This window comes from Bemisia tabaci, chromosome 4 (assembly GCF_918797505.1).
Source record: "Bemisia tabaci chromosome 4, PGI_BMITA_v3".
Classification (NCBI taxonomy): domain Eukaryota; kingdom Metazoa; phylum Arthropoda; class Insecta; order Hemiptera; family Aleyrodidae; genus Bemisia; species Bemisia tabaci.
The window spans coordinates 19096643-19124562 of NC_092796.1; the positions used below are offsets into that span (position 1 = coordinate 19096643).

Below are 27920 nucleotides of genomic sequence, written 5' to 3' on the forward strand. Positions count from 1 at the left end.
ACTACTTGTGCCACACGCTGTGTAATACTGTTGCCCAATTATTAATCGTTAAAATTTCTGATCATCTTAATGGAATATTTCAGAAGCTATACCTGCGCGTCTATTCTTCAATTCATTTCGTTTCTTTTCCGTCTAAAAGGCACATTTTCTCAGTTGGCAAAATTTGAGGCATAAAATTATGAATATGTCGAATTGAACGTAAGTGGAAACTATGGCATGCGCTCGAACATTGGATTGCGTCAGTAATCAGCGTTTTCAAATGAGATTGTAATTATATTCCAGTTTTGGGCGCAGCAAATTAGCGTTTAGATAAATTTCATTATATCTTAAAAATTATTGATTACCAATCATCAGATTACAATATAATAGGCTTTAGGGACCGAATATATAAAATTTACAGTGTAAAAATAGCGGCGGTGAACGGTTCCCGTCTGTGGGCAACGAGCACAAATTGGCAGGGCGCTTGGCGTGCGAGCAGCGCTCCAAAAGAGTCCCAGCTAATTTGGACAGGGGGCAAATAATTTCTTTTCTACATAAAAATGCGAATTCTTCACAAAAAGAAAAGGAGAAAACCAAAGAGAGGACGGACGAAAAGAGATGCTCAAGCTTCATTCATTCATAGATAGAAAGGATTCAGACAGGTTATTTAATGTTGGCGAGAGAGACGCCGCTATGCCAGGTGGATCGGGGCGAGAGAGCGCGAGAGAGGGGCGAAAGGGGGGACAGGGAGAGAGTGTCGAGTTGCACGGGGGAACTGGACCCCCGCACCGGGTGCTGTGCTCACGAGCTTGGGCAGAGGAGGGGACTCATATAAAGAATCAACATCAACTTCTAATACTTATTTGACTGGACGTGTCTGTACGGCAACCTCTATCAACCCGCTTTTTCGAGTCTTTTAGTTTTTAAGTTTTAGTTTAGTGTTTAGCAGCCATGGCTGTTCTCAGGATAACAGCCATGCTCCTCATCTGTGGTGCCAGTAGTTACGCCCTCCCGGCGGCTAGTCTAAGTTCCCCCGCGAATCTCAACACGCAGAATTCCATCCAGTCCCGGGACGATGTTTTCGACATCTACAGTGACTGCATCAACAAGGGTTCCGCCTCGTGTATTAAATATAAGTTGTTCTCGTTCGTAGATAAGATCCTTAGCAAAGATTCCTTCAGTTTGACCGAGGGTGTGACCGTTGTCAAGACCGCCAACGCCAACGGCTTCAGCGATGGTGCACCCAGGTCCCTGGAAAGTGAGACCAAGTCGGACGACTTGGAGAGCATGTTCCTTAACAGGGTGGAATCCTTCCTCAAAACCCACTCGCTCAAAGTTGACCTCCGGGGTAGTGATGTTTTGAACGCCGTCAACTCGGCCGGCAGGGCCTTCGGTGACGACGCCTCTTACGATGACTCTGATGCCCAGGAAACTGGAAGGAAGAAAGGTACGTTTCTTAGCTTACACATACGCTTATTGCCTGTTTAAAGAGAAGAAAAACTATGGATCATAAAAAACCACGTGGACAGCGTTTTTTAAAAAAGGGTTCACAGCATGGATACGTTTACACAAACACCTATGGGTATTAAACTGGAAATCAGTAACATATTCATTATGATGATATCCTAAAAGTTGGCTCTTTTTTTAAAATTCGCCACCCTTATAGTATGTATCACTAGGAGAACCGTTGACAATCGTGTTTCACACAACGAAAAAAGGACAAATCAAAAAGTACCTTTAAAAAGCAACCTAAGACTACAGAACTGATGGTGAGAAGTCATTTTAAAAGAGGCTCCTAGAATTGATACTCTTGGTTGGAAGGAAGAATGAAATCCCCTGTTGATTCAAGATCAACGCATTGCCGCTAAGATTTCAAATAGACTTGCAAGCCTAAGTTTATCTATGAAGATTCCGCCTTAAATATTAATTATTACACACATTTTTGAAAAATTAACTTTCACTTCACCAGTTTTATTACTATGTGGAAACAATGTTCACTCAGTTTTGGAAATCGTTGAATCCTTTGGTGAAAAAGTTGTTTAAACTTAACTTCTTGTAAATGCAGCAAAAATTGGGGAGTCCTTAACGATTCATTTGCGTTTCCCGAATGATCCGTAGTTTTTCCTCCGTGTGAAATTTGTCAACCGCATCTCTCATCAAGTCCAGTCAAGTCGCTCGATATTCAAGATAGTGCTTTATGTGAACTTGGTTGACCTCTTAATATGTGTTGTCATTTAAAGTATTGCTGCATTCCACACACCTCTTGCTCAAGGACATTAATTTAAAGACTTCTGCTTTGAACATTTGTGCACATTTGATATGAGTTACGGATGGCAAATCAATTTTTGATTAATTTTCATTTCATTTTAGTTCAAACGTGAAGACGAGAGAACTGAAAAAATAATGCCATGAATAAATTTACTTTATTCTCTTACTTCTTGTCTGGAGTTAGTGTTACCAAGTTATAAATTGCAATTTACGTGTCCCTACTGAGGAAAGGCTTACGCCTTGTCCTCTTAGATACGTCCTCTATTTTCCGGACCCTCGGCTATTGAGATACTATGTCTTTATCAAATGGTTATTTTTGATGGAATCGGTTGAATCACAATAGACATTGTAATTCCTTATCAGATATTTTGCCACAATTACGATAAAAATTATTTAAAAAGAGTTTCAATGTCCTAATTAGTCAAAAAGATGAAAATGATAGCTAGAGTCTTCCCTATCTGCGTCATTTAATTTTAAAATGATGGAAAACGGAAAATAATCAATGTCTTAAAGAAAGGGCTGATGAGGAAAGGTTTTTACTCATGGCAATACTTAGCTTGCATTAAAAAAACCTAAGGATACCAGCCACGTCATCATTCTGTAGGTTTAACATATTAATGAATCAAATTTCAAATGAAAATTAATGGAAACTTAATGAATACTTGTTCACTCGTAAGAGTTGTCATCTTACACACGAGTGATAAATACATTATATTATACCCGTATATAACAGCATCGCACTGGCAGGATAGACAGCTTGTTTTACATGCGGAATTCAAATTAGCATGCATGATCCTCCTCTGGTGTAAATACACATTTTAGATTAAATAGTTCAGCTTTAGTTAAAAATAATTCATAAAGAAAGTTTGCTCTTCAATTTTGACATAAAATCTCAACACCGGTGTTCTTGGTCCAGAATCTACTTATATTTCAAACCTTTTCACGATCAACATAAAGAAGAGAAAAGTAACAACAGGTTGGTTGCACTTGACATTATGGTCTCAATCAGACCCGAATTTAAACGCTAGCAACTCTTCCAGATGTTGTCAGATTTTAGATGAAAATTTCCAAAGTTTGGTGAAATCATGTTTCCGTATTTGCACAGTATTTTTTCATTTTACGCGACCCAGCATTGTTTTTATCAACTTGAGTGCTTCATGTCATCAAATACATAAAATTCATTATTGTTGGTGTGAGGTGGTCCAATTTTGGCAACTTCTTGTTCATCAGACCCTTTGAGGCCTCATTTCGAACTGTCTCTCGTATACATCTTTTTCTTGAACACATAGCTCAACATTCATTTCCCCAGATGACGGTTTTCTACATATCAAGTTTACCTACGTTGCAAAACTAGTCCCGGTTAGAAAGGAAATTATACATGTACAATACAAAGTCTGCACATCGTTATTAACACTTCCGCGTCAGAAAATTTAGAACTCCTTGGAAAATACCCGGACTGATTATGAATGATCTTTAGACTACAAAATACATCTATGATGAACGGCAAAAAGAGAAATTTAAATGAACATAATACATCGGAGTTATTGATGGAATCCTCATCTGGCAACATTCATTCCCCGTGGACCGATAAATTTGATTCATAACGGGTTGTTTCTCCACCTCAACCAGTCATCAGCCTCGGTGTTTTGGAGCCGATTTTACGAACGAGACTCCAAAACACCGGAAGGCACACCCGTTTCAAAGTCGGCCCAGTTATTCCTTCTGAACAGTTCATTTAAATATTAGACTGAAGGATAACATCAGAATTCAATTCCTCTCACGGGTTTCTTTCTCCTGCAAGATTCCATACAAATCATCCCATTTCGAGCTTCGGTCCATTTCTTCTTCACATGCTGTCTCTCATTTTCGGATTTCATCGCTGCTTCCCTGATTCACACCAGAAATGAGTATACATTTAGTCTAGTGTGATTTACGCAGAGAACCTATCGTAAAGATTCATTGGAAATATTCCACCCCTTTGATTGTCCTCGCACTTGTGTAATGGAGAGAAGAGAAAAGGTCGGGCGTGCGAGGCATCATTCAACCAGTATTTAATCAGTATAGTCTTATATGGTAGCAGATTTATATGGTTATAAGGGCATGAATAAGATTTGACAAAAATAAATAAAATAAAATAACAATAATAAATCAAAATAAGACAAAATGAGAAATAGTGAGATTTAAGCTTTTTTTAAAAAGATATATGTAGATTAAATCTTCCAAAAATTTTACAATATAACAGCCCACGTTAAAAGAAATTGAAAATAACATAAGATGTCAGCTTAGACAAATGGACAAGTTTGGACTTAAGGAACATCAACGGAAAGTAGTTATCTCTACTTTATATTACTCTCACTAAGGAACTCAGTGAACCAGGTGAAAAGGGACAAAAATCCTTGCATACCAGTTGCTTTATTTCAGAAACAACTCAATTTCAAACTGTCCTATATGACATGAACTTAAATGACATTACAGTAACATCTCTAAGGAAAATAGCTGTAGCTGCCACTTTGCAACGCCGCAGAAAGCACTGGGCGCGCAATTGAAAACGAAAGCAATTTGGGCGCTCGTGATGAAAACGGAGGGGGGGGGGGTTTCCGCAAGTTCTGTCAAATTAAAAACGACCGCGGATCAGTTCAGACGAGCTGACCTCAATGACCCTTATTTGAGACGAATAGAGTGGGCCAGCGGCTGATTAGGCCACCAACTTGCCAACCGGACGAGGAAAATTAGCCACGAACATATTCAGCAAAGAAAGTACGAACATACCCGAAGCCGCCACTTTCTCGTGCCCCTGAAATTGCAGTTTAATTATCAATGAAAACAAATAGACGAACCGGACCCGGGGCAAGGGAAGGACGAACAATAAACCATTTTTTTAATGAGCCTCTCTTTGCGTGGCGACCCGCAGCGGAACCCCTCAATTTTCAGCGGCTCTCTTAAGTAACAACCGCGCAATCGAGATTTTCTTAGAATGGGTAGTTGCGCGGTTTCTTCCGTGTGCGTCGTGGTGTGTGTGCGTATGTCCACGGTGACTGGGAGACGACATAGTTGCTGGAGTTGGCATGACCCCTGGATATGTCTATTTACTATACCTAGATTGACACTACCATTTGGCAACGATGGGTATAAAGCTGACCCAATTTGACAGTCGGCACATGCGAACGTTGTGTGTGCCGCCGAATACGGGAAGCTCGTGGTTCCTGAAATTAAGCGATGAGTTTGCCAGATGGAATACTTTTCTTTTCTTTTTTTACTGAGTCTTCTTCAAAGAAGATTAATCTAAAACGATGATGCCTTTTTCCGTCGATGTAAGTGTTCCTTAAATTCAGAAGCTTTATTCATCTACTTGAGCTGAGATATAAGCCTCTCGTGTTGATTCATACTTCAATCGGAGCAAGTTTAAGACAGCAATAAGGCTTAAATGCTATGAATTCGCACTTTTCATGGTAATTTGTTTCCTATATTTTTGGCCTGGATATTATCAGGCGTACTTTATGTGAAAATTTAAACCATCGATAATCTCAATTTAGGGGAACTCATACCTACTAGCTTCACTCAAAGCACTTCTCCCGGTGTTTTTCCTACCCTTGCATTCAAGTCCCTCCACAAAAATAGTGTACATTTGAGAACAGCATCTTGTAACAATGAGATGAATTTTCACAGATCATTGCACCATTGAAGGCACTGTCATCTCTATGACGCCCCCTTTAGTTTAAAAAAAAATTTCTCTTGGATACTCAATTCACAAGCAGAGGGTCCTAATGAAAATTGAGCTTCTTATGTATTTATGAACCTCATTCATCAATATACATCGCACAATCCATTGCTCTCGTTTACAAATCACCCGATCCGCGAGAAAAGAAATAAAATTTGACAGATTTACTTGTTTGTTGCCTGAAATCTTTTTTATTTCGTTCTTTGACACTGCTCTTGTGACAAATGCATGACCCTCAGAGCGTAAATCTAACGTACGCAGCCAAAAGTTGACATGAGTAATTTCCCACGAAAGCACCCATAATTTATACTCGAGCAAGTTCGATGCACGCGCGTGGTCCCGAGTCCAGCAGCGCGCTCTGGCGGGCCGCGGACGAGAGCAAAGTTGGGATCGACTTTATCCCGGGTTCGTCTCAAAGCTACTTTCTTTCACCTTAGCGGTGCAGCAGGGCCATGGCCACGACCACCTATCCTCCTTTCGCAATCCGCGCGGCATTGCATTGACATTGGTCTTCCTTTCTGGCCAACTCCCCAGCCCCCTCCTCCGCATTTCAGCTCCACCTCCCGGCTCCTTTCACATCGCCGAGCTTTCGAGCTTTCGCTCCATCGACTCGCCTGAAATTTTAAAAGCTCCATGCTATACTCGGAATGTACGCTGTTGCTCCGGCAAAAGTTGTTGAGCTATTACGAATCGTCAGACGTTTTTGAAACGGCGATTCACCTATAGATTTGCTAGTATTTTTGTTTGCCCATAGCTTAGGATAGAGACTTGTTTAACAACCTTTCAAAGCTAACTTTGGTCACTGTGATTTTTACAGTTTGATAAGTGGCTCAGATGTTGTTGTCCAGAATATATTGAAAAAAAAACCGCGCTTAAGAATTAATTCGTTTAGTAACAGTAAAATCATTAGACAAAATTTTCTTTACTAATGTAAACTAGGAGTTTCGAGAGGTTTAAGTATCGTCTGTAAAAGTTTAAATACATTGATATGCCAAACTTCTGGTCAGCTATGCCATCAAGTAGGGGAAATGATGATAAAATATCTAGGTAAAAGCCAAACTCTAGCTTTTGGCTTTTAGCTCGATGTTTTATCAGCATTTTCTCTAAAATTTTAAAGTTGTCTTTTTAAATATGCCAGGAGCCTTAGCTCCTAGAAGAGAAGTTTTCGGGAAACACTGAGGTTGTATTTAAATTTAAAGCATATGCTAAAATACTCATGAAATTTTAAGGTTCGGTTCTAGAAGAATTTTCCCTAAAAAAAATCAATTTGTCTGTCAAAATGTGATGGAACATTAAAAACTGAAGTTTGTGCTCTACGTTTCTTCTGAAAAGTGAAAAATAATTATACTTGACAACAGAGAGTACGAAGACGCATTGGTGCTTTTGTTTCACTTGCAGTATACTTCTTTGATCGGGAATCGTTTAGTCAGTTCGCATACCAATGACTCTATTCTTCCCCGCCTCTGCTCGTATTCTTCTGAAGTCGATGCCCTGTTATCATTCTGACTAATTTGCACACAAACCATTCCACACACTGTTGCTTTCTAAAATGATAAATATTCAAACGAAGAAACGAAGGATGAAAAGTCTTGCTTGCTTCATAGGTAAAAAGAAAACAAAAAGAAAATAACAGAGACTTCCGGGGACTGCGGTGATTTTAGTCGTGCCTAAAAACCGTTCCATCATGTTTTTAAAGTTCCATGAAAAGCATTGAATTTCAATCGAGTAATGTAGTCTATTGCCTGTAATGAATGTAACTAAGTTGAGATTATTACCACTAAGTTTCAAGTAATTCTATGATTTTCGAAAACATTTAGTCACACAATAATCTGAAGAAAATAAAAATCTTTCGAAAACACATTTTCCTTTCGCGGTGATTGTTGGATTAAGAAAAAAAGTTCGATAAATTTCGCTGTTATTTATTCAAGTAAATTTTGTTGGTATACGCTTTTTCAGTTTTCCCTTCGTTTATCAGACAAACTGTAGATACAGAGTATTTCCGCAATTAATATGTGACATTTAAGTGAGAAAGGCTGAAAATACGATCGTTAAACATAAATGTAGCCGAAAAGCAGTATTTCAGGGGCTGGAAGTCTGGCAACCGTGATTTTATCGTAAGAGGATCAGTTCCTGGCAAACTTTCATTCGAAGGGCCTAAGTCTTTGTCCGGACCTGAAACTTCCCACACGTCTCACCTCTATCGGTTTACTTTCCACAAAACCGTATTTCTTCGGGCTTAATTGACAGTATTCCTCTCCGCCCTCTGGGAATTTTTCCACACCCGAGAAAGTCATAATCATATCAATGCTGCATCGTAATTGGATTTCAAGGAGTCGGGAAAAGGATGCAATGCTGGAGAGCCAACGTAATTACGATCCAGGAATGAGTGAAACCATGAAAGAAAGTGAAAATAGTTCAGTGGTTCAAGGTTAACTTTTCCACGTGTCTCAAACCTCGCTCCCACGCAACGCGCCTTTTTTGATATACTTACACACTAAGCAAATGGGTCTGAACTTCGGTTCATTTAAACATCAAAGTTTTATGGCTCCAGTTATTGGAGTTTTTTTCACTGGAAACTTTGTGGAACTGACTTTTTAAAACGTTGCAAACTTTAACCGCTGCGCTTTTAAAATTTTGAATAAGCGTCGCGTCAGACTCTGCCAATTTTTTTTTCAATTCCCACTTTTTGGCGTCGTTTTGAATAAAAAAGAAATAATAAAATTAACCCCGGCATCCATTTTTTTTTCGGATACATGTCGTTCCAAATGTATTTTAATCGAGCATCATGTGCGATTCTCTAACACGCATTCATTAACATTCTAAAAAAGTAAAAAATTAAGGAATATTGACTTCAAACTTGACAAAACACTATATTTATTTTATTTTATTTATTCATTTTTTTAATTTTGTATTCTTGTATTTTTCTTTAAATAAGCAACCCATGTATTCCTCTTGTAATCGTAATGTCCGAAACGCAAACAATAATTTAAAATGAAATATCGTCTGCTGAGCTTTGAAAGCGTCTGCCGTAAGAGTATCTTATGGATGCTGACGCAGCAAGAACTTGACCACCTAACACTGAAGCCATATGTAAAGTAGGTTCGGGTCGACCCACTTCAGACCAGTGGTCGGTTTTCACTGGTTCTCGAGACTGCAGACGCATTCTTGTTCCGATCTTCCGCTTTATTTGCCAGAAGATCTTTGTCTAGACATATTGTGAAACCATGTTGAATCGGTCCAAAGGCTGAATCCTACTTCCGATCTGAAACGAGACACAGCAATCATGAAGCATCCGAAAATGAAAATGCAGGAACTTGTCACTGTCTTTCACTACAAAGGTTGCCGATAGTGTGTCAGCCAGGTTGGCCTGATGGCCAGCACTTCGGGCTCTTGGTGAGTAATAGAATCACGGGTTAGAATCCCGGTGGCGACAATTTTCACTGAACTGACAAGTGGATTTACAAAAACGGATCTCATCCGGACTTAATATCTCTGAATGTAAGAAAAAAAGTCCAAGCAAAAATTTGTCTATTCTAAATTGGAAGTAGGATTCAGCCTTTGGGCCGATTCGACATTTCTCCCTGACGAGTATGATTTTGTGATGAGGTCTAAAAAGACTCAAAACGTTATAGATCTCTCAGCGTGACCTCAGTCAAATATTCCATTGCATCCGCCTGAGCTGAACCCCCCCCCCCCCTCCACCCCCCAGTCCTGTTCTGATACTCATTAGAGCTCAACATTTTTGACTCTAATTAAAACTTTTGAACTTCCTGCCCTTGCTTTTCCCACGAAATAGTGTAGACCGCGAACCGTTTTACCACCTCATTGCCTCTGAATGAAAACCTATTACATGAACGTTCACTAACCTCTTAAATCAATGGTTTATAAAGGTTGGAGATTCCTCAAAGGAGTAAATACCTCAAATAATTAGAAAAAGGAATTGTCAAAAAAGGTGATACTATAAGGTCTCTGAAATTTGAACACGGTCGCTGAGAAGAGGGTCTTTTGGGACTTTTGGAGTGTCCAAGTTTCGGTCCAGCACGGCAACACATGATGACCTAAAGAAGCGGTAAAAGGATGCACGACGGACTCGAGGCTGAGGCCGGCGTGCCAAATGCGATGGCAATGCGCTCCCGAACAAGACATTTTTATGGCGTCGGTGTTAGCGAGCCAGAGTGCTAAAACCACGTAGGCGAAATGGCAGCGGCGGGCGGCGCGGTGGAGCGGCGCATGTGAGGCTGAAATGCATCTCCAGGCCACCTCTCCGCCCTGTCTTCCCTCGGTCAAAGTAACTCTATGCTCCCAGAGTTCCAGACCAGTGAAATCATTCGACTCTCGGTCTGCTCGTCTGAAAACTGATGGTTATCAAGGATACAGAGGAACTCATGCTCACATCGTGGTTCTTTCATTGAGCTCTTTGGCGGCAGGGATCTAGAACATAATCTATGAATTTCCACTTTAAGATATGCAATAATGATGATCAGCTTTGTTTGAAACATTAGAAGTGCAGTTGGCTGAAAGTAAATGGTTTTTTATTCATGCATGGCTAAAAGAGACGGGGACTTCATCGAGACGTTTCAGTTAAAAGACCATTTCCATCCCTCAATGGGTCAAATGCGCTGGTCTTAGGACTCTATTATAGCTAGACCACATTTTGCACATGAGAAACTTTTTAGGTATTATACCATAGTTATTTAAGAAATTACTAAGTTTGTCTCATTTCTGTTTTAGTAAAAAGGAAAAATTTTGTTCAAAATGCCAATTTTTCAAGGCTTGTATTGAAGGAGAACAAATCAATATCGTTCGTTGAAACTTGTGCGGGATTTTTTCCACACAGAGAAGACTAATACCGGAAGTTTTAAGGAATTGACGTTGAATAAAGTGCCGTTTAAAAACTGAATATGGCAGAGAGTGTGCAAAGTCGCAAACCGAGAAACGCGGTCTGGTAGTTTAACCGGCGACATGTTTAAAGTGTGCAGTTCTGTCTTTTTGCGGTTCGATTTTCAAAGTCAAAAATGATCGTCCCAAAAGTCGTTCATGGCAAAAAATGCATTAAAAAAGGACTAGGAACTACCGATGAATGCAAAAAAAAGAAAAATATCCGCGCGTGATTTCTCCATTCTAAGAGCGGGTGTCAATGGAATTTAAGAGTCCACTTGGCAGGCATGGTGATCTCTGATTCGGCTTGTCATCACATGACACTTTTGAGTGGATGGCGTCTGGCTCAAGCTTAGGCGCCAATGAATAATGATGCTTGAGCGACTTGAGCCGCGGTAACGACTTATTCAATTTTCGACTTTGCTGACAGTTGCTGTGTGCCTCTCAATGGGACTCGAGAGTGGAGACTAGCTTACGCTTAAAAGGCGAGAGTGAAGATCCATGATTGTCTTCGAGGATATCGCTATCTAGTTAGCCGCGGTAGTTCATCGGGTGTAAACTTGATGCCAATCAAAACTAAGCGATAGATTTGCGTAGACATATACCTATACACTTTCTTCCATGGAAGATCCGACATCATACATTCTGTCGTGTTAAAAGTTTCGGAGGAAAAATTTCTAGGAAGCTCAACACGAGATATCAATTATTTCGTGAACTCGGACGAAAAGCAAGGGTCGGTCCACCCATTGTTGAAATGTGATTTCATCATAACCATGTCTTGGAAGATCACAACATCTCTAAATTCTGAAATTTACACTGGAAAAAAAATACATTGGATCTAGAGTCCAGACTCTTAAAAACACCGAGAAGGAAAAGTACTCTTGATTCAATCAGAATCTGGCTTAAATCAAGAACCAAGCCTCTTAATTTAAGTGGATTTCGTTTTGATTCAAGCAAAAATCCGATTGAATCAAGAGTATTTTATCTTGTCAATGTTTTCTAGAGTCTGGAATCTAGATCCAATGTGTTTTTTTCCCAGTGCATGGTCTTTGTTCAAGTTCATGACAAGCATTGACAGTAAAAATATGCTGTCTCTCAATGAATATGTCTGTTTTACCTGCCTATTTTTTTAAAAAAAACGGCGAGGACATGCTGTTTATGAGCAGCCTTTTTAAGGAAAGTCGCGAAGTGTACGATTTAACTTCAAAATTAACCGTAAAAGTTAGTGTTAAAGTAGATATTTTCATTCAATTTGTGAGGAACGTTCCTGACCAATCAAGATTTTGAATCTTATGAAAGAACTAATACTCATGCAGAATATGTATGTTTCTGAATAGTATTAATCAGTTGCTAGTGTCGGCACACCCACGTTCATTTTAAATTGCTCATGAAACAGTGGTGAAAAAGAGCGTTCTATAGAGATAGCATTCCAAAAATCGAAATTCAAGCATGATAAGGCATTTTCAGATGGCGGTAGGTACTCGAGGTATCATTTTTCATCCAGATCACGCTTCATGAAGGTGCGACAAGTACTTGCTGCTATTCCAAACCTAGATCAAGTTATTTGATTGTTCCAAGTACGTCGAGACAAGCCGAGAAAGGACCTAGACAGTCCAAAGAAGATGAAATGAAAGTTAATCTACAGAAAAATGGACTGCGCATATAAAATGCAACAGCAACACGAAAAAGACGGAACAGCTTTCTTCAACTTCAACTTGGCCATGACGTTGCCAGATCGCGTTAAAAATGACAAAACTTATGTAGATAATCATAAAAGAACGTATACATCCGCCGGCAACGTTTCAGAGACCAAAGCAAGAGCCTGAATAGGCAAAGTCCTCGTCAAGAGGGAATCGTGACGGGTATAAAAACTCAAAATCTCGCATATAAACTTGCGCACAAACACCAGTACATGGATGCCAGCTTTCTGTAAAATTCATTTTGTATCATTGATTATAAATAAAAAATTAGGAATAGTTCCGAAATTCGGCAAGGCGGAAAGGAACCCGCTGAAAGAGAAAGGCACATCATTTTAGTGGAAATCGAAATTTGAGCCCACTCCATCGTTCATTGGAGAAATGAAGGAGAAATTCGATTATTAGCGCTTGAGGAAAAAAGTCTACGCCGGTGGCATGTGGTGACCGCTTAGCCTGCTTAAAGAAATATAAAAAGTTTAGAGTTAAAGATGACAAGCGCGAAGAAAAAATTTGCTTTCTCGCGATGGAGGAAAGAGATGACTTGCTTGAGGCGGCTCGTATAAAAAGCGCTAAAAATACAACAGTATGTCAAGTTGCGATGAGGAAACATTTTACCGTGTGAATGAATTTTTAGTTTCACCTTTTAAACCCTAAGCCTGGATGTAATCTCATTTCACCATTCTATTCGCATCTTTGGCTTGCTTTACAGTCTTATAAATAGTGACTTTCGTCGGATGATGTGTTAACATTTTGTATGAAAATGAGAACATTGTAAATTGGAGTATTTCAATCATTTTGATCTCTCTCCTTGCAATCTGCAAGTATTCGGTGAACGTAAAGAAAACAACAAAACACTGTTACTTGGTAAAATTCACTAAAAAGTAATCAATTCACCCGAAAATAGACCGTTTTTTTTGGCTAGCTGATATTTTTAGTAACCATGGAAAAAAAATGCGATTTGGATTTCGGGTTTCAATTCAATTTTAGTTGGAAGACATAGGGGGGTTTTCCTTAGTGTGTAGGGATATTTTGCAATCTCTATTAAAGTAGCTGTGCTATAGGCTAGAGTTACTCGACCATTTTCTACTATTCCTGCACTGTAACATAGTACGGTAATAATGTATCACTCCACATGTCTTGTAAATACTTTACACCAGTGTTACCTGAATGGAAACCATCATTCAGACCTAGGTTTAGGGGATCCTAAACCTATTTTCTTTCATTCGTGTGAGTGTAAATTCTCATTATTTTGAAATTTAGCTAAAAAAAGTTTAGTGTGGTTCAGTTCATGTACAAATATATCATCGGTTAGAGTGGCTCTCGAAGCAATTCGCGTGAGAAGTAGAGAGTTCTCGTGAAGAAGCACCAGCTCTTTCCAAATTGCTCCCGAGCCAGCGTAGAAAACGAAACTCAGGCGTCCGCAGAGACTGGTCGCAAAAGTTGAGCGTAGAAAGTATAATTCACGAGGGAACGCGACGCTGCAGGGGGCAGCCTCAAAGTCGGCAAAATTGAAAAGCGCGCGGGGAGACGGGGGGGAGGGTGGTCACGAGAGGCATTTGAGTCCATCATGAATGGAGCCCGGTCAGGGTAGCGAAAGTTAACGGAGAGTGGGTAGTACGTGGCCATGCATCCTTGCCAAATCGTGCATTATTCTAAAATCGCCATCCCACAAAAAAACCTTCTTGATCGAGAAGAACCGCGCTTATTCTGATAAGAACATTTTATACATACGCGGTTTTTCCGGAAATTAGTATATATTTAGTTTAGAGCAGCGTGGGCCGCGATACGAGGACCCGATCATCCATCTTTTTCCCTCTAACGGACCGACAGGGTTCGGGTAGGCTGTCTGTCGCGCTCTAACACGTCAAATAAATTCCGCTCCCTGGATGTTGGGATCATTCATCGGTGCGTTGGTCTCTCTCCAACCTGGAGCGCCAAGGGACGCGCGAGAGAGATGGGCTCCCGGAGGTGTCGATATATCTCGCGACGGCGAATGAGGTTTCCAGACCAAACACCTGATTCGATTCCGTTGCCGCGAACCGGTTCCGGAGTGATCGACTATCGGCTTTCGAAACCAGTCCCGTGCGGCGTGGCGCGCGGCGAACTGGTCGTGCTGAGAACTTTGGCCTTAAAGGTCTGGGCCGGCCGCGGCCCTGGCCGTAACCGTGGCCGTGCGGCGTAAATGGCAGATGGTGGATGTGAATGTGGATGGAAATGAATTTCTGCCCGTCAGTTTCTCTCGGGCCATTTCTGGCCGGGCGAGCCGGGTTTTGATTGCGGCCCTATTGTCGGATTTAAGGCGAAGGTCCAAGGAAAAAAGTAGCCGCCACCACTGACTAGTCAAAAAACCATCCGGTAGTTAGTATGAAATAAGATGATCTTGCTGCTTACTATCAAGACAATCGTGTAATTTATAATATTGGTTATTGCAACCAGTGGGCTGATTATTGAAATGTATAGACAAAGCGATAGACATAGGAGTCGGAGGAAAACTGAAGCGATCCTATTGGTTAACATTATTGGTTGGAATACACAAAGGAGGTAATTGATGGACTAACCAACGGCAACCCTTTCGAGACCCTACAGTTAGCCCCTTACTTCCTGTTTAGTCTATAGAGCACCTGTTTCAGTCAACGTGATTGCTCTCTACTCCCTATGTCTTCTTTGTCTATAGCTTTGTCTATTAATTTCAATAATCATCTCCCAGCGTAAAAAACATATCTATAATGAGCCACCGCCAGTGGCCACAATTTCTTCTTCTTCTATTTTTTGTCGTTGAACAATATAGATGAAACATTGATTGAATAATAAAGCAAAGGAAAAGTATGGTTTACAAATGCAAGACAAAGATGTACAAAAATTTGCTACAAAATTGGTGAAATGACATCTGTTTCCTCTTTTTTCTCAAGGGAGAATTGTGAACTACAGGATGGGTTGACTATTCTCAAAGGTTTTATATACAAGATTCAGTCTTTAATGTCGAGCAAATGAAGCTTGCACATATGAAATCATGTGCCAAATATGTGCAAATTTACGAAAATAATTGCATCGTATTTAAATCGTTTCAAAATTTGAGGACTTACATAGAAACACCAGGCGATTGGTTGACAATTTATGTTTATAGCTTAGGATCCGAGCAGGTTTTCCAAAATCATTCGTGAAGAATAACGATCAATAGCCCGTTCATCCCCCCTTTTATTCTCTCCGAGCCCGCCCCCCTCATTTTTTGCTGGTAATCCAAGTTAGGTATCAATCAATCACATCAAAAGCACCGCTAGATTATTCGTACCTCTATTCGGAGCAACGTTGCAAGATCTACAAAAAACTGTTCGATTTCGTTTGAACACTACCCTAAATTATGTTGATTTTTCGGATCAATCCGGCAAGATTAAGGCGAAATCTAGGATCGAAAGTTTCGTCGGCGCTGATTGAATAGCCCACCGCTGCCGCCACCGCTGGATCGAATGACGCGCGAGAATTGATATCGATGAGCGAGACAACGTATAATCTGAATCTATTAAATTATGAAAATTAGGTGGATGGTAGATGTAGTTTCAATTTATGGCCGCTGGACTTTCTACTCTTCGTTGCCAAGCAGCTGTCAAATTTTGCTCGCGCTCACAAATGGTCCAGCTTAAACTCCCGCGGGCGGAGGCGTTTTTGATCCACTGCGCCGAAGATGTTGGGGGACCAAATTAGCCAAACGGAGCATGCGTTAAAGTTTAGTGCGTTTTGGGTCAGTGGCTTCAGATAAATCAAACGGACGCAACAATCTACTTATAGCACTTCCGGCTCAAATTACAATGACAGCGAGTGCAATGGAATCCTCGAGAATATGCGGCAACTTTTCTAGCCACGCGTTAAAGTCTCCAAATGAACACGCACTTCAGCGATGCAACGTGTATGTAATAACGTAGTGAATAATGTGGTAATGAAATTAAATGAGCTACTTGAACACGAGTATAGTAAAAAGTCTTGTTTTGTTGACTCAAACTTTTATTTTTGCAAAATGCGAAATGTTACATAAAAAAGTTTAAGAACCAAGAATTTCCATCAGAAAATCACAGCGATCTTTCCCTATAAAGGCCTCTGCGGATGATTGCATTAACTTTGCCATTGCATATGCTATGATTTTTCACCTCAAAAATCGTTTTACTAGATGAAAGTACATGTACAGTGCGTAACATGAACATGTTACAGCGTTACAACATTATCATGAATGATATATAGAGTGAATACAAGCTTTATTTTATAGCATAAATTTTAATCACTTGAGCAGGCAAATTGAGTGTTAGATGCACCTGCCTTGGCGTTCGCTGCTCATTCAAAAATTACTGGCGGCCAAAATTGCAAGTAGCTTCGACGGAGCAGTCGTATTGGCTGCTAATAAGCTGCTGAGTGCGAATAAAAAGTACAAGTGACCGAGGCCAGTTTTCAAATGAAAGTGCTTCTATTACCTCTGGCGCACTAGTAAATTTCACTTAAGTGTTACAAATGAGATACCAGCTCGAGGGAGCTGTTTATATCCAGCCGCTAAAACTAGCTCAGACTGGTTGAACTAGAAAGCTCGAGACTGACTGCATTCTGCTCCAATACTCGATAGTATCCGACAACTTTTGCTGAAGGGATCGAACGGTAAATTTAAAGTGTAAGTGTAATGCATAAACATTTTGACTCATACAAAATCTATTTCTCGGCTGTAGCTTAGAGAAAAGGAGTGAACTACAAATCGGAAAAGGAATGTTATACTGGTAGAAATCAACTGTATATTAATTGCAAATTTTATGATATTTCTTGTATCCGACCAGAAGAATTAGATAACGTGGACATTTGCATGCCTTAGGTGATGAAACGATCTTTTGAGCTTGACGGTCATCGATGGAAGGAAGTGCTTATGCGTTTAACTCAAATTCAATTGAATGAACTTCATCACAGATGATTTCGTACGTTGTGAAAACGTTTATTTGTTATTTCATAGTAGAGTATCGCCCAAAAATGCATTCACTGAACGTTTAGGGTCATAAATTTAACAAAAATGACATATCATTTTTCTTTCAAAAATGAAAAAATAAAATTGGATACCTCCCATCTTTAGTATTTTTGAATCTACGATAAAAATAAGACAGACGACCTAACTTAACAAGCGTGAATTGTTCCTCCTTTTCTTTTTTGACTAGTAAAATGGTCCATACGTTAAATAAACAAATTCATGCCCGAAAATATGTAAAAATAAATTAAATTAAGAAGAACTACAAAAAACGCAATTCGTATAATCAGCGTTTCTCGTAATTTAATCCATTTGAATTTGTTCTTTTTCGCATTAATAAGTGATGAAAATTTGGCAACAAAGTCCCGGACGCTGATATCCGCATGTTTGCTGATCACTTTTACCAGGGAGTGCTAATGGTCAAGCGAACAAGTGCTGATCCACTGCGGAACTCGCAAGAGAACGCCTCCCCGGCCGCTGCGGTGGAAAAAATCCATTAAGCCGATTAAGTGAGAACCGGGCTCAAATTTAAGGCTTCATGGCACACATTTGACGAACGGGCGAATCCTAGCCAGTGGCAGAGAGAACTAATGGGCACAGGGCCCACCGCGTAAGGCCCCCCTTTCCCTCGAGACCGCCTGCCGCGATGAGTGGCCAGACTTGGCTAAAATTTTTGCCCACTCTCGTTAGCTCCAGGCGAATTTTAAAAACAACCTGTCAACTTCGGTCCTTAAGTTGTCAGACGGTGCGCTCGCATTAGTGAGTTTTGTATCAAATGCGAATTTTATCGTAAAATTTGTCAACTTGTGAGCGGTGGACCTTCTCTTTTCTTTCTGATACGATCGAGGAAGCGGGCTCGAAAGCTGGGTCTGAAACACAGCGCCGGATTCTAATTAACATGCGCGCAATCCTTCCGATTGCTGAACCCGCTATCTATCATTTCTCATCTCGACGATCCACACACTCTCCGCAAGTCCTTCGTGCGGCGTTGTCGGATGTGGCTTTTAAAAGTTCCGAATCGTGCAGGGTGGGTTGAGTTTTTCGATCGGAAATGCAGCTACGTTTAGGCGCCTTGATCCACCCACGTTTCGGCCGGCTGGGCAGATGACGCGATCCAATCGAAGATTAACTTAATTTTACAGCACCTGTTAGCCTCTGCTTTCACCGGGATATCCTAGGGCGAGTGCACGCGGTGGTCTGTTAAAATCAGAACCAAAGGATGAAAAACATGAACGTCACTCATCTTTTTTCCATCTAATAACATACCCCAAAACAGTGGTTATAATTGACTTATCTTAAGGATTTGACGTTCACAGTAAAACAGGAAATGAGAGACATTCCTGAAATATTTGAGTTGGATACAGTTTTGAGCTCGTTTAGATATAAATTCATTATCTCCAGCCTTTGATTTAAATTCCGTGAAAAATTTCCAATCCCTCTCATTGGTACTAAAGTTATTCCAGACTACGACAAAAATATATCTTAAAGGAGGCTTCAGCTTAAGACTCAATTAGATACAGTGTTCTGAGCATCAAGTTTTTAGGCGGAACTCGAAATATTTCTCGGTAGGTCACGCTCAGGACGGTTGCTATCAATATCCAGATTGATTGTTTGTTTGTAATCGTTGAAAATATAAGCGCCTAGAATTTTCTAACCTCGATCCTTCTTTTTTTGTCCACAGTCAAGAAAGCCGGCAAGACCCTTCTGCCTCTCCTGATGCTCCTGAAGATGAAATTGGCCGCCCTGATCCCATTCGCTCTTGGTGCCATCGCTCTGATCGCCGGTAAAGCCCTGCTCATCGGTAAGATCGCCCTCCTCCTCTCCGCCATCATCGGACTCAAGAAGCTCTTGTCCCACCAGAAGACTGTGACGTATGAGATCGTCTCTCACCCACACCACGCTCCCGCCCACGACCACCACGGACACGAATCCTTCTCCTCGTCAGGTGCTGACGCCGGAGGCTACGGTGGTGGTGGCCACGGAGGTTGGGGCAGAAGCGCCCAGGGACAAGACGCCCAAGATCTCGCCTACTCCGCCTACAAACCCGCCGCCGCTCAAAAGTGAAAAGGTGAGACCATGCCTCTTCTACATAAAAAAGTAAAAACAATGAAAACAAAAGTTGAGCTGCTACTAACAGATTTTTCAAAAATAAGCAGTGATTGCGACTCAGGTCATGCTTTAATAAAATAAAGTTAGTTAGTTAATATATTTTAAGACATTCAGCGTCACAGGCTATTAACGTCTTTACAGAGAATTTTGAAAATGGAGGTATATACGAAAATTTATATTTTTAAATTAAGATAGGCAAAGAGTTTCAGTAGTTTGGTAGTGACATTGGGTTCATCGCATGTTAGTGGACAATGTGCATGAAGATGTTAGGTATGTTCACCTAGATTTTACCTTAACATGGCTCAACTTTTGTTTTCATCATTATGAGTAGCCAAAAACCGAAAAATCTTGTTAAAAGTAACAACTATTCATCGTTTCCAGGGCGAAAGAACGTAACTCGGTTCCATGCATGGTTGCAAAATTAACACAAACCATAAAAATACTTTAAAAAATATACTAGAGCTATTTTTGTTCAAAATTCATCTGCTTTTACATGAGATTAAAAGGTAAATCAGTGAAATTTTTAGAAATCCCAGGAATCTCCTGTTAAAACAGCAGTTCGAGAGAGGCAATTTGGCAACTTTCAGATATAGCTACGTTCTTTCGTGAGGGAAATGTCTAATACTGTGTTAAATTATTGAGAACTAGAACACATAATAACACAAAATTCCCGCTAATTCATTTTGGTTCGGTTAAACTGCCTAAACCTCTTGGTTAAACGACCCAAATTGTTTAGTTGAAAACCTCGTAAAGACCAGGCACGGGTAGCTAAAATTCAATCCGGATACTGATAACTTGATAACCGGTACTGATAACTGGTCATTGATAACTTGATATGCTAGACCACTGGCAAAACACACTCCAAGAGTGTATACATAAACCTAAAACAGAGATTGACGGAGGAGACTTTAACGCACGGGTAGAAAAGTTGGACAGAACTTTGCAATTAGAAGCCGCTTTTCTGGCTCATCTACAAAGCACCTATTTGTGTAAGGCAGTTAATGACACATATGCTATTCCTAAAATGAGCCACGAATGTACATTTAGTTCCTTATTATACAATGTGGAACACTTTGAGAGTGACAACTGATGAATAAGCCTTTTTGTGGAGAGTAACCTTGCTCAGAAGCTCCTTGCTAATCCAAAAGAAACGTCACTCAATATGTTACCTGTAAAAAGGTTCCGAATCACAGATGAGCACAAATGGCATTTAAAACTTGTGTATGCGTATATCGATCTGTTTTTCCATTTTAAAGAGATGATTTTGATCTGACCGAAGCAACTGTTACCGTAATTGCATGAATTCCTTAGCTTCTGTTTGAACAATACGCATTGATTGATGAGCTTGGTAGGGTTCGCTCATTATCTTTTACCGTTGACATTACTACGGTATGTCTAGTTTAGAAAGAGTTAAAGTGGTACGGTGAAACATACAGTAAGAAACGACCGCATCCAGATTAAATAAGTTGAGAACGCAGAGGGAAAAGTGGGAAATCAATCTGCAGTGTGATGCAGCTGTTTTGTTACTCGGTCCAGCAGCAAGTTCTTCATCCATCATTCAATTCCTTTGCAGAAACGCTACTCTAATTTCATTTTTTCGCGCCTCTGTCATTAAGAGGCTATTATTCGATTTGTGCGAAAATCCAGACAAACATGGTCTAGTCTCAGGCAAGAAAAATGGATGTCGATGTTGCCACATTGCAATTGACACTCGAATAGTTTAACACGTGCATTTTAAGACTTATAATAAGCTGTTTGCAGCCAGGTCTTGATTTACTACCCTCTGTAATTTCCTTTTTGCTTCTAAGGTACAGCTGGATTAGTGGCCAGGAATACGTTGAAATGCCCATAAACTGATCGCTTGAGTAAACATGTTTGCTCAACTATAATTACATTTTTCTTAAAATGAAAATCTCTTAGATCGGTAAATTGAAATTTTGGCGGTTTCTCCCATTAAAAAAAGGTTATAAAAGTTCAGGAAAAAAATATTTTGGATTTCCCTCAGAACAGTCAGTTGAAGTAATTTTCTACCATATTTATCGCTGGTTTCGTTTAAAACATTTGAATTTCAAGTGTTTAACCATTCAAACCTAACTTGATGAATTGTAATTAAAAGTCTATCATAAAACGAATAAATTTAAATTTGGGGACGTAGAATTCCAAAAAAATAGAAATATGTTGAGCATGAATTGATGATTTCATGAAATTATGATAAAGCAAATGAAATTAAGAGAACAAAGAGTACATCCTGTACAAGCCAGTAAAGACAGTGGAAGTAATACACTGAGAATTTTTTGTCTCAAAAAAGAAAAGAAAAGAAAAAATCCCAAAAACGCACTGAATTGAGTGAATTGTAAAGGGCATGAACAAAGTTTGGTCGCTTAGCTAAGTGACAAGTTTACGGTGTACCTTAGGAGCAAAAGGCCACTTTTATCGATATGCTTCTTTATGGCTAGTCTGAGCAATTCGAGTAAAATGGACGTCTATAGTCTGTCCCAGATACGAAGAGCCCTGGAAAATCAGAGTAATTAGCACTATTTGGCGGGTTGGGGTGCCTCGACCCTCGTCACCTATCATCTCGTCGCCTGTCACATGCGTCGCACAGAGGGTCGCAAGCCACCTTGAGGCAACGCATACTCCCTTCGCATCTCCAGACCGGGATAGGCGATGCACGAGGCCGGTTTTCCCCGGGACCCAGGAGCGGATTCCCGACGCAAGGCGCCGCCGCGCTGCGGAGCTCGTAACCAGCCCTCTGTGCGGTGCGGGGTTGGCTCGGTGATTAGACGGGTATCAATAGAACGAACGATACCTTGCTTCTACATCGTGCAAATTATTCCGATTTTCCAGGGCTCTTCGTATCTGGGACAGACTATAAGAGCCCATACCGACAACTGTGTAATCTCTCACTCCATTGAATGACTCTCAAGACTAGGTGACTAAGTTGGAAGCTACATGCAAGCAAAAGAGCTGTGCTTTAGCGTTATCGTTTCCGTCATTATTCATCAATCATTCTTCACATTAAGCTCTCAATATTGCCTCTCCTCATTTAACCACTTCTCACTGATCCTCGTCCAAACGCACCTCTGACCGCTGAATGAAAGTTTCGTTAACAATGGAAAGACCATTAATCTTACCCAGCTGCAATGAAGCTCCTCTAAGACAAATCTTTGAATAACAAAGTGTTTTTAGGCATATCTGGAACCATCAATTCCCAATACCAAGGGAAGTTCCATAAGGTCTAGGAATTTGCGAGTCAATTTCCCTATCTAGCGCGGAATTTTGAGAGAATAACCCTCGACTTAAAATGGCCTTTTCAGACAGTTTACTCGTATGTAGTTACCCCTCTTATGCACTGAGCCATTAAACCTGCACAGATAATTCGAAAAATCACATAATCGGCTCATTCATCGGCTCTTTCACAATGTACTGAGCCTTCGTGAACTTAACTTTGCTAGCTACATTGAAACTTAGGGGTGTATCTCGAACACAATTAGTGCTAGATCATTTTGGTTAAATTGCTCATTTTTTCAGTTTTAAAACACTAAAAGAGATTATGGATTTAAAGATCGGAAACTGAAATGAACTGGTATTGATTTCTTCTGACCGAACTTGCAGTTCGTTTTACCGAGCTTTTGAGTCTCATTAAACTGCAAAGTGAGGTCCAAATTAATGGGAAAAAATTTTAGTTTGGCATATAAAACAGTTCGATCACTATTGGGTTTCGAATGTTCAATCCATACATGACCGAATTTTATTTAAACCAGATCTCTGTAAACTACTCTGCGAAGCGTGCGAGTGATTCGTTGCCAAAAAGTTCGAACAAACGTTACTCAATACAGGTAGTAGATTCACTTTTTGTCGGATGAATTCAAGGCCAGAGAATGTCACGACCAAGACGGTGACATTGCGATGAAAGTTACTACTCCTTCATAATCGTCCAATTTACGACGCTGTGTGAATTTCATTAGCAGGTATCTCTTGCTCTTGCAACACCCGCAAATTTTCACTTTCTGCGCGGTAGATGCAATCGAAAAGGCAAACCCGTGCAAGGGACAGCGTTGTCTCTTGCACGCTCGATTGCTCGTTGAATTTGATTATCGCCGTAGAGAAGAGAGGCTTCCTTTCACCCGGCGATGGTATTTATGGTGAATCCGTTTCGAATAAAATTAATGGGGCTTTATGCAAATGTTCAAACTTTCGCTCGGGTGAAATTTGTTACACCGGTTGGTCGAACACTTCTCAGTTTCCCCTAATATAGTTTATTATGCAACAATCTGATCTCTATCTTGCTCATATTAAAGCCCAAGGGGCAAACAAGTAAAATTCAGAATTCGGGGATGTCGTGACCTTTCAAGACATGGTTTCACTCTTAAAAAAAGGCATTAAAAAAAATCTGCACTTCTTCATCGCCGAGGCAAAATGGGCGGTTCAGATATTATCATCTGACAACATGATCACGGTAAATCGGTCATGTAGCATATTTGTTTATGCTCTAAGTTAAGCAAATAATATCAAAGCACCAAAATTACGTCAATTTTGTTTATGTCAGAGGTTAAAATATTTACATTTGAAGGTTGGTCGCAAAGAATTAAAAACTGCCTTTCGCGAAAATACATATTAATAGACTAATTAATATTGAATATGTTTCTATTATAGTGATTATGTCGATAGTAATTTTCATTAAGGTATCCTTTCAATACCCAAATATTTCTTTGATAAAACCAAATGAAGAAAAATCTAAAGTAGAGTCAATATACATGCTTGTGATTGCTACAATATTTTTGCAAGATTCAGATTATGTGCTATATTGCCTACTCTAATATCATGAGTCCCTAAAAATGATGAAAGTATGTATTCACTGAATAATGTAACCACTTCTACCTCTGTAGAGCTCCGATCACTTATCGCTCCTCATCAAATTGTTTGTCAAGCCTAGAGCTATAGACTAATCCAAAAAGTCCGCCGAACATTCAAATTATCAATTGAAGAACGAATGTCTTGAAATTACAAAAACACGCTGCAAACAAACACTTGAGATGTCTCCTAAAATATGAGTACACCAATTATTCTTTAAAAGGAACCTCATTTCTCGTTTTTGGTGTATAATCTTAGATGCAGGAAGATGAAATTAGGGATACTGCATATCACGCATAATTTCAGAGCAATTATAATGTATTCAGCACATCCATCGCACGTGCTACTTCATTCTCAATTATCACCTCCGAGGTAGGTTTCTGACCTCATCTGCGTCTCCTCTGGTCAGTGTGAAGTTCATCGCGTTGCCAAGAAGATCATAAGGAATAAAAGAGGAGAGAGATGTGACTCGTAGGTTATGCTATTGTTTTCAATGTTAACTCGCGGTTTTGGTCAGACAAATAAGTTTATGAAACTGATATTTTCAAATAGCTTATTATTTCATTGCGGTACCTACCTATTTGCCATATTGAGACAAAATAATTTTAGCAATTTGCAAGCTCTCAATTGAACAACAACCCTGATTAGAATTTTTCTTGTTTCGTTTTCTTTTGTTTGACGATATTTGTTTATTCCTCTCCGAAAGCTGGAAGGCAGATTTCAAATGCATGAACTTACGCTGAGCTACTTAATCGAACTACCTTAGTTACATTGCTAAACCAATAAAAATAAACCTCATGAATGTATAGACATAATGAAATTACTCCCAAAACTACATACGATAAAATTTAACACACGCGATTTTTTCGTCGGATTAAAGTGATTTTTACTGCGTCGTTTGACAACACATAGTCGTTATTTTTATTCATCACTCTCGTTCCCCCGATTTTCGTGCGTCCGGAGCAGTTAATTGAGTTTAATAGGCGAGAAGTTTAACGGACCGCGTAAAGTGTGAGCCTCTCCTCACGAACTTCAAACTTTTTCACGAGATGTTAAATTTTTAGACGTCAGCGGTTAGCACCGACACGAAACGGAGGGTTCGTGCCGAAAAAAGGAGGCTACCTTTTACATAGGTCCCCGTCCAAAAGATTCCAATGGGCAGTGGATAGGTTGCCAGTTCGCAAAATTCGAAATATCTACGGGTCTATGGTAAGCTACTTAATGATATTATTCTAAAAGTCTAAAAGTCTAAAATGGTTTAAATTCAAGTTATGGAAGGTAGATAATCAATACCCATACAAATCCCATTAGCAGTGCTCCGATTCTATGTCCGTCAAAAGTTCCGTGATTCGGAATTTTTTTGTTCCCAATTCTCCTACTTGACGGTCGTTCAAAGTTCCGGGATTCCTTTTAGATTTTTCAAAAGTTCCAAGAAAGTTCCGGAAAATGCAAAAGATCCATAAAAATCTCAAAAGTTTTGGAATTCGGAACTAGTTCCGGGAAATAGGAGCACTGCCCATTAGGTCAATCTTAGGTCATTGAGGGTGATCGAAATAAATAAATCCTTACTTTATTTTTCTCAAAATTAAAATTTTCCCGAAGATCATGTAGCGGCTCTTCCATCTGAAAAAAAACCCAGTTCATATCACTCTACCTCCTAAAGTTTGCATATTTGTTTAGAAACTCGCGAACGGTTGGATACTTCCGCCAAAAGGCGTGTGGAACCATTCCGACACAAAAAACAGCTTCTTCGAGATACTTCTCATTTGCATGAGCATATGGTATAGTGAAATCGATCGATGTCCGACCACCTCCCCCTACCGTCGTATCAGGAGTAAAATAATGAAGCAATGGGAATTGCGGCCAAACACACGAATTCCTCTGGTGATTGAACCGATGACAGAGGCGTTGAAATAAATCCCAGTAGACATTTAACTTGGATCAAAGCCGGTCCAGAGCGCCTCTCCCAAGTTTACCTGCGAAGCGCCCTTTCTAGCACTGCCTTTTCTCGAAGAGATTGGATTGCTCGGCAACAGTGCTTAGCACTTTGAACTTGGAACTTGATACCGACTAACGGATTTCCGATGGTCGCGTCGGCGACATCCGCTCCTTTCGGTCGGCTGATAGGCCTAGTTGTCAAGCTTCTCTATAAAAAATATGTTTTTATTTTTATTTATTTTATAGCATTAGTTTTTTAAACACGGGTCTGAGATGTTGAATCGTTCCAACATGAACTATTGAAGACTTCTTGTTAGGACAACATTTCTTTAAATCGAATAAAAAAAATGTTTTTTTTTTTTTTTTTTTTTCAAAAAGGTTTCTTGACTATTTTTGTTGGTTATGGATTCTTTTCTGTAGTCTACGTGTCAATCAAAAGAGAAGATAGTCCACGGAAAAAATACTTAGCGCTGAACCCTTACACTGTAGGTAAAATAACGTCAACGAAAGGTGGTAGTGCGTAGCCCTACAGCTTCAGAGTTCAGCCCTACAGCCTTAAGGTCTAGCCCTACTACCTTTATTTGGCGTTATTTTACCGAAAGTGTTAGGGCTTAGCGCTGAATTGTTTTTTCCGTGTCCATTCAACGATAATTTTGCGATAACTATGATGAGCGAGCTTTCAAAAAAGTATAATGCGACAGAAAATCTGGGGCAAGATACGCTGTTTTGTGGTTACACCGTAGATATGTAAGATCTAGAAATGGACTGAGTTAAGCAGAAAGGAACCAACCCACATTTTGGAAAAAATTGAGTTATGAGTGGTTTTGAACTCAACCACTGCTCTACTATCTATCACCAAAAATTCAAAGTTTTTGTTGGAGCAAATTTTGTAGGAATTGAACTCGAAGTTTATCTTTTACATTGAGTCTTATGCAGGAGCCAAACTTTAAACCTCTTTTTCTCGGTTCGATCCCGATGTGGCTTGGTTCCTTTCTGTTTAACTCCGTCCAAATATGACTTGGGCCTGAAGCGGGCTATATCGAAACGATATGGCATCTGCGTTGATAACTGGTCTACCGGGACCTATTGACTGCGAGAACTTATCGCTCGACGAGTCAATTCTGAAAAAGAGAGAGAAAAAGGACGGGGGTTTTGCATAAATAAGTGATACTGCCACTTCATTCATTCTGTTACGCTTCTGTTCCAGATTCTGAGATGCCATCCTCCTCAGGCCGATGGTGACCGCTCAAGTTTCTTCCGTGGAGCCACCGCCGCGCGCAACCAAAGACTCGACCACACGGACCTCGCCTGGCCGCAGCCGTCCTGGTGCCAAATACCTAAGATTACGTCCATTATCGATTAATTTATCGAGATTAATTTATTTCTCTCTGTTGATTTTCTCTTTGTCTTAATTTATTTTTCTACTGATTAATTTATTTTATTTATTTGCAACTCGATTTTTTTTATAAAAAAAAGAAAAATTCTTCCAAAA

The 27920-nt window shown here is 40.0% G+C and overlaps 1 protein-coding gene across 1 annotated transcript; it reads left to right on the forward strand.

Annotated features, from left to right (window-relative positions):
* Positions 1-828: 828 nt before the first annotated feature.
* Positions 829-27920, forward strand: LOC109030200 (uncharacterized). The gene is made up of 3 exons (XM_019041036.2): positions 829-1426; positions 19209-19595; positions 27636-27920. The coding sequence occupies exons 1-2, from the start codon at positions 931-933 to the stop codon at positions 19589-19591; spliced, it is 879 nt and encodes a 292-aa protein (XP_018896581.1). The 5' UTR covers positions 829-930; the 3' UTR covers positions 19592-19595; positions 27636-27920.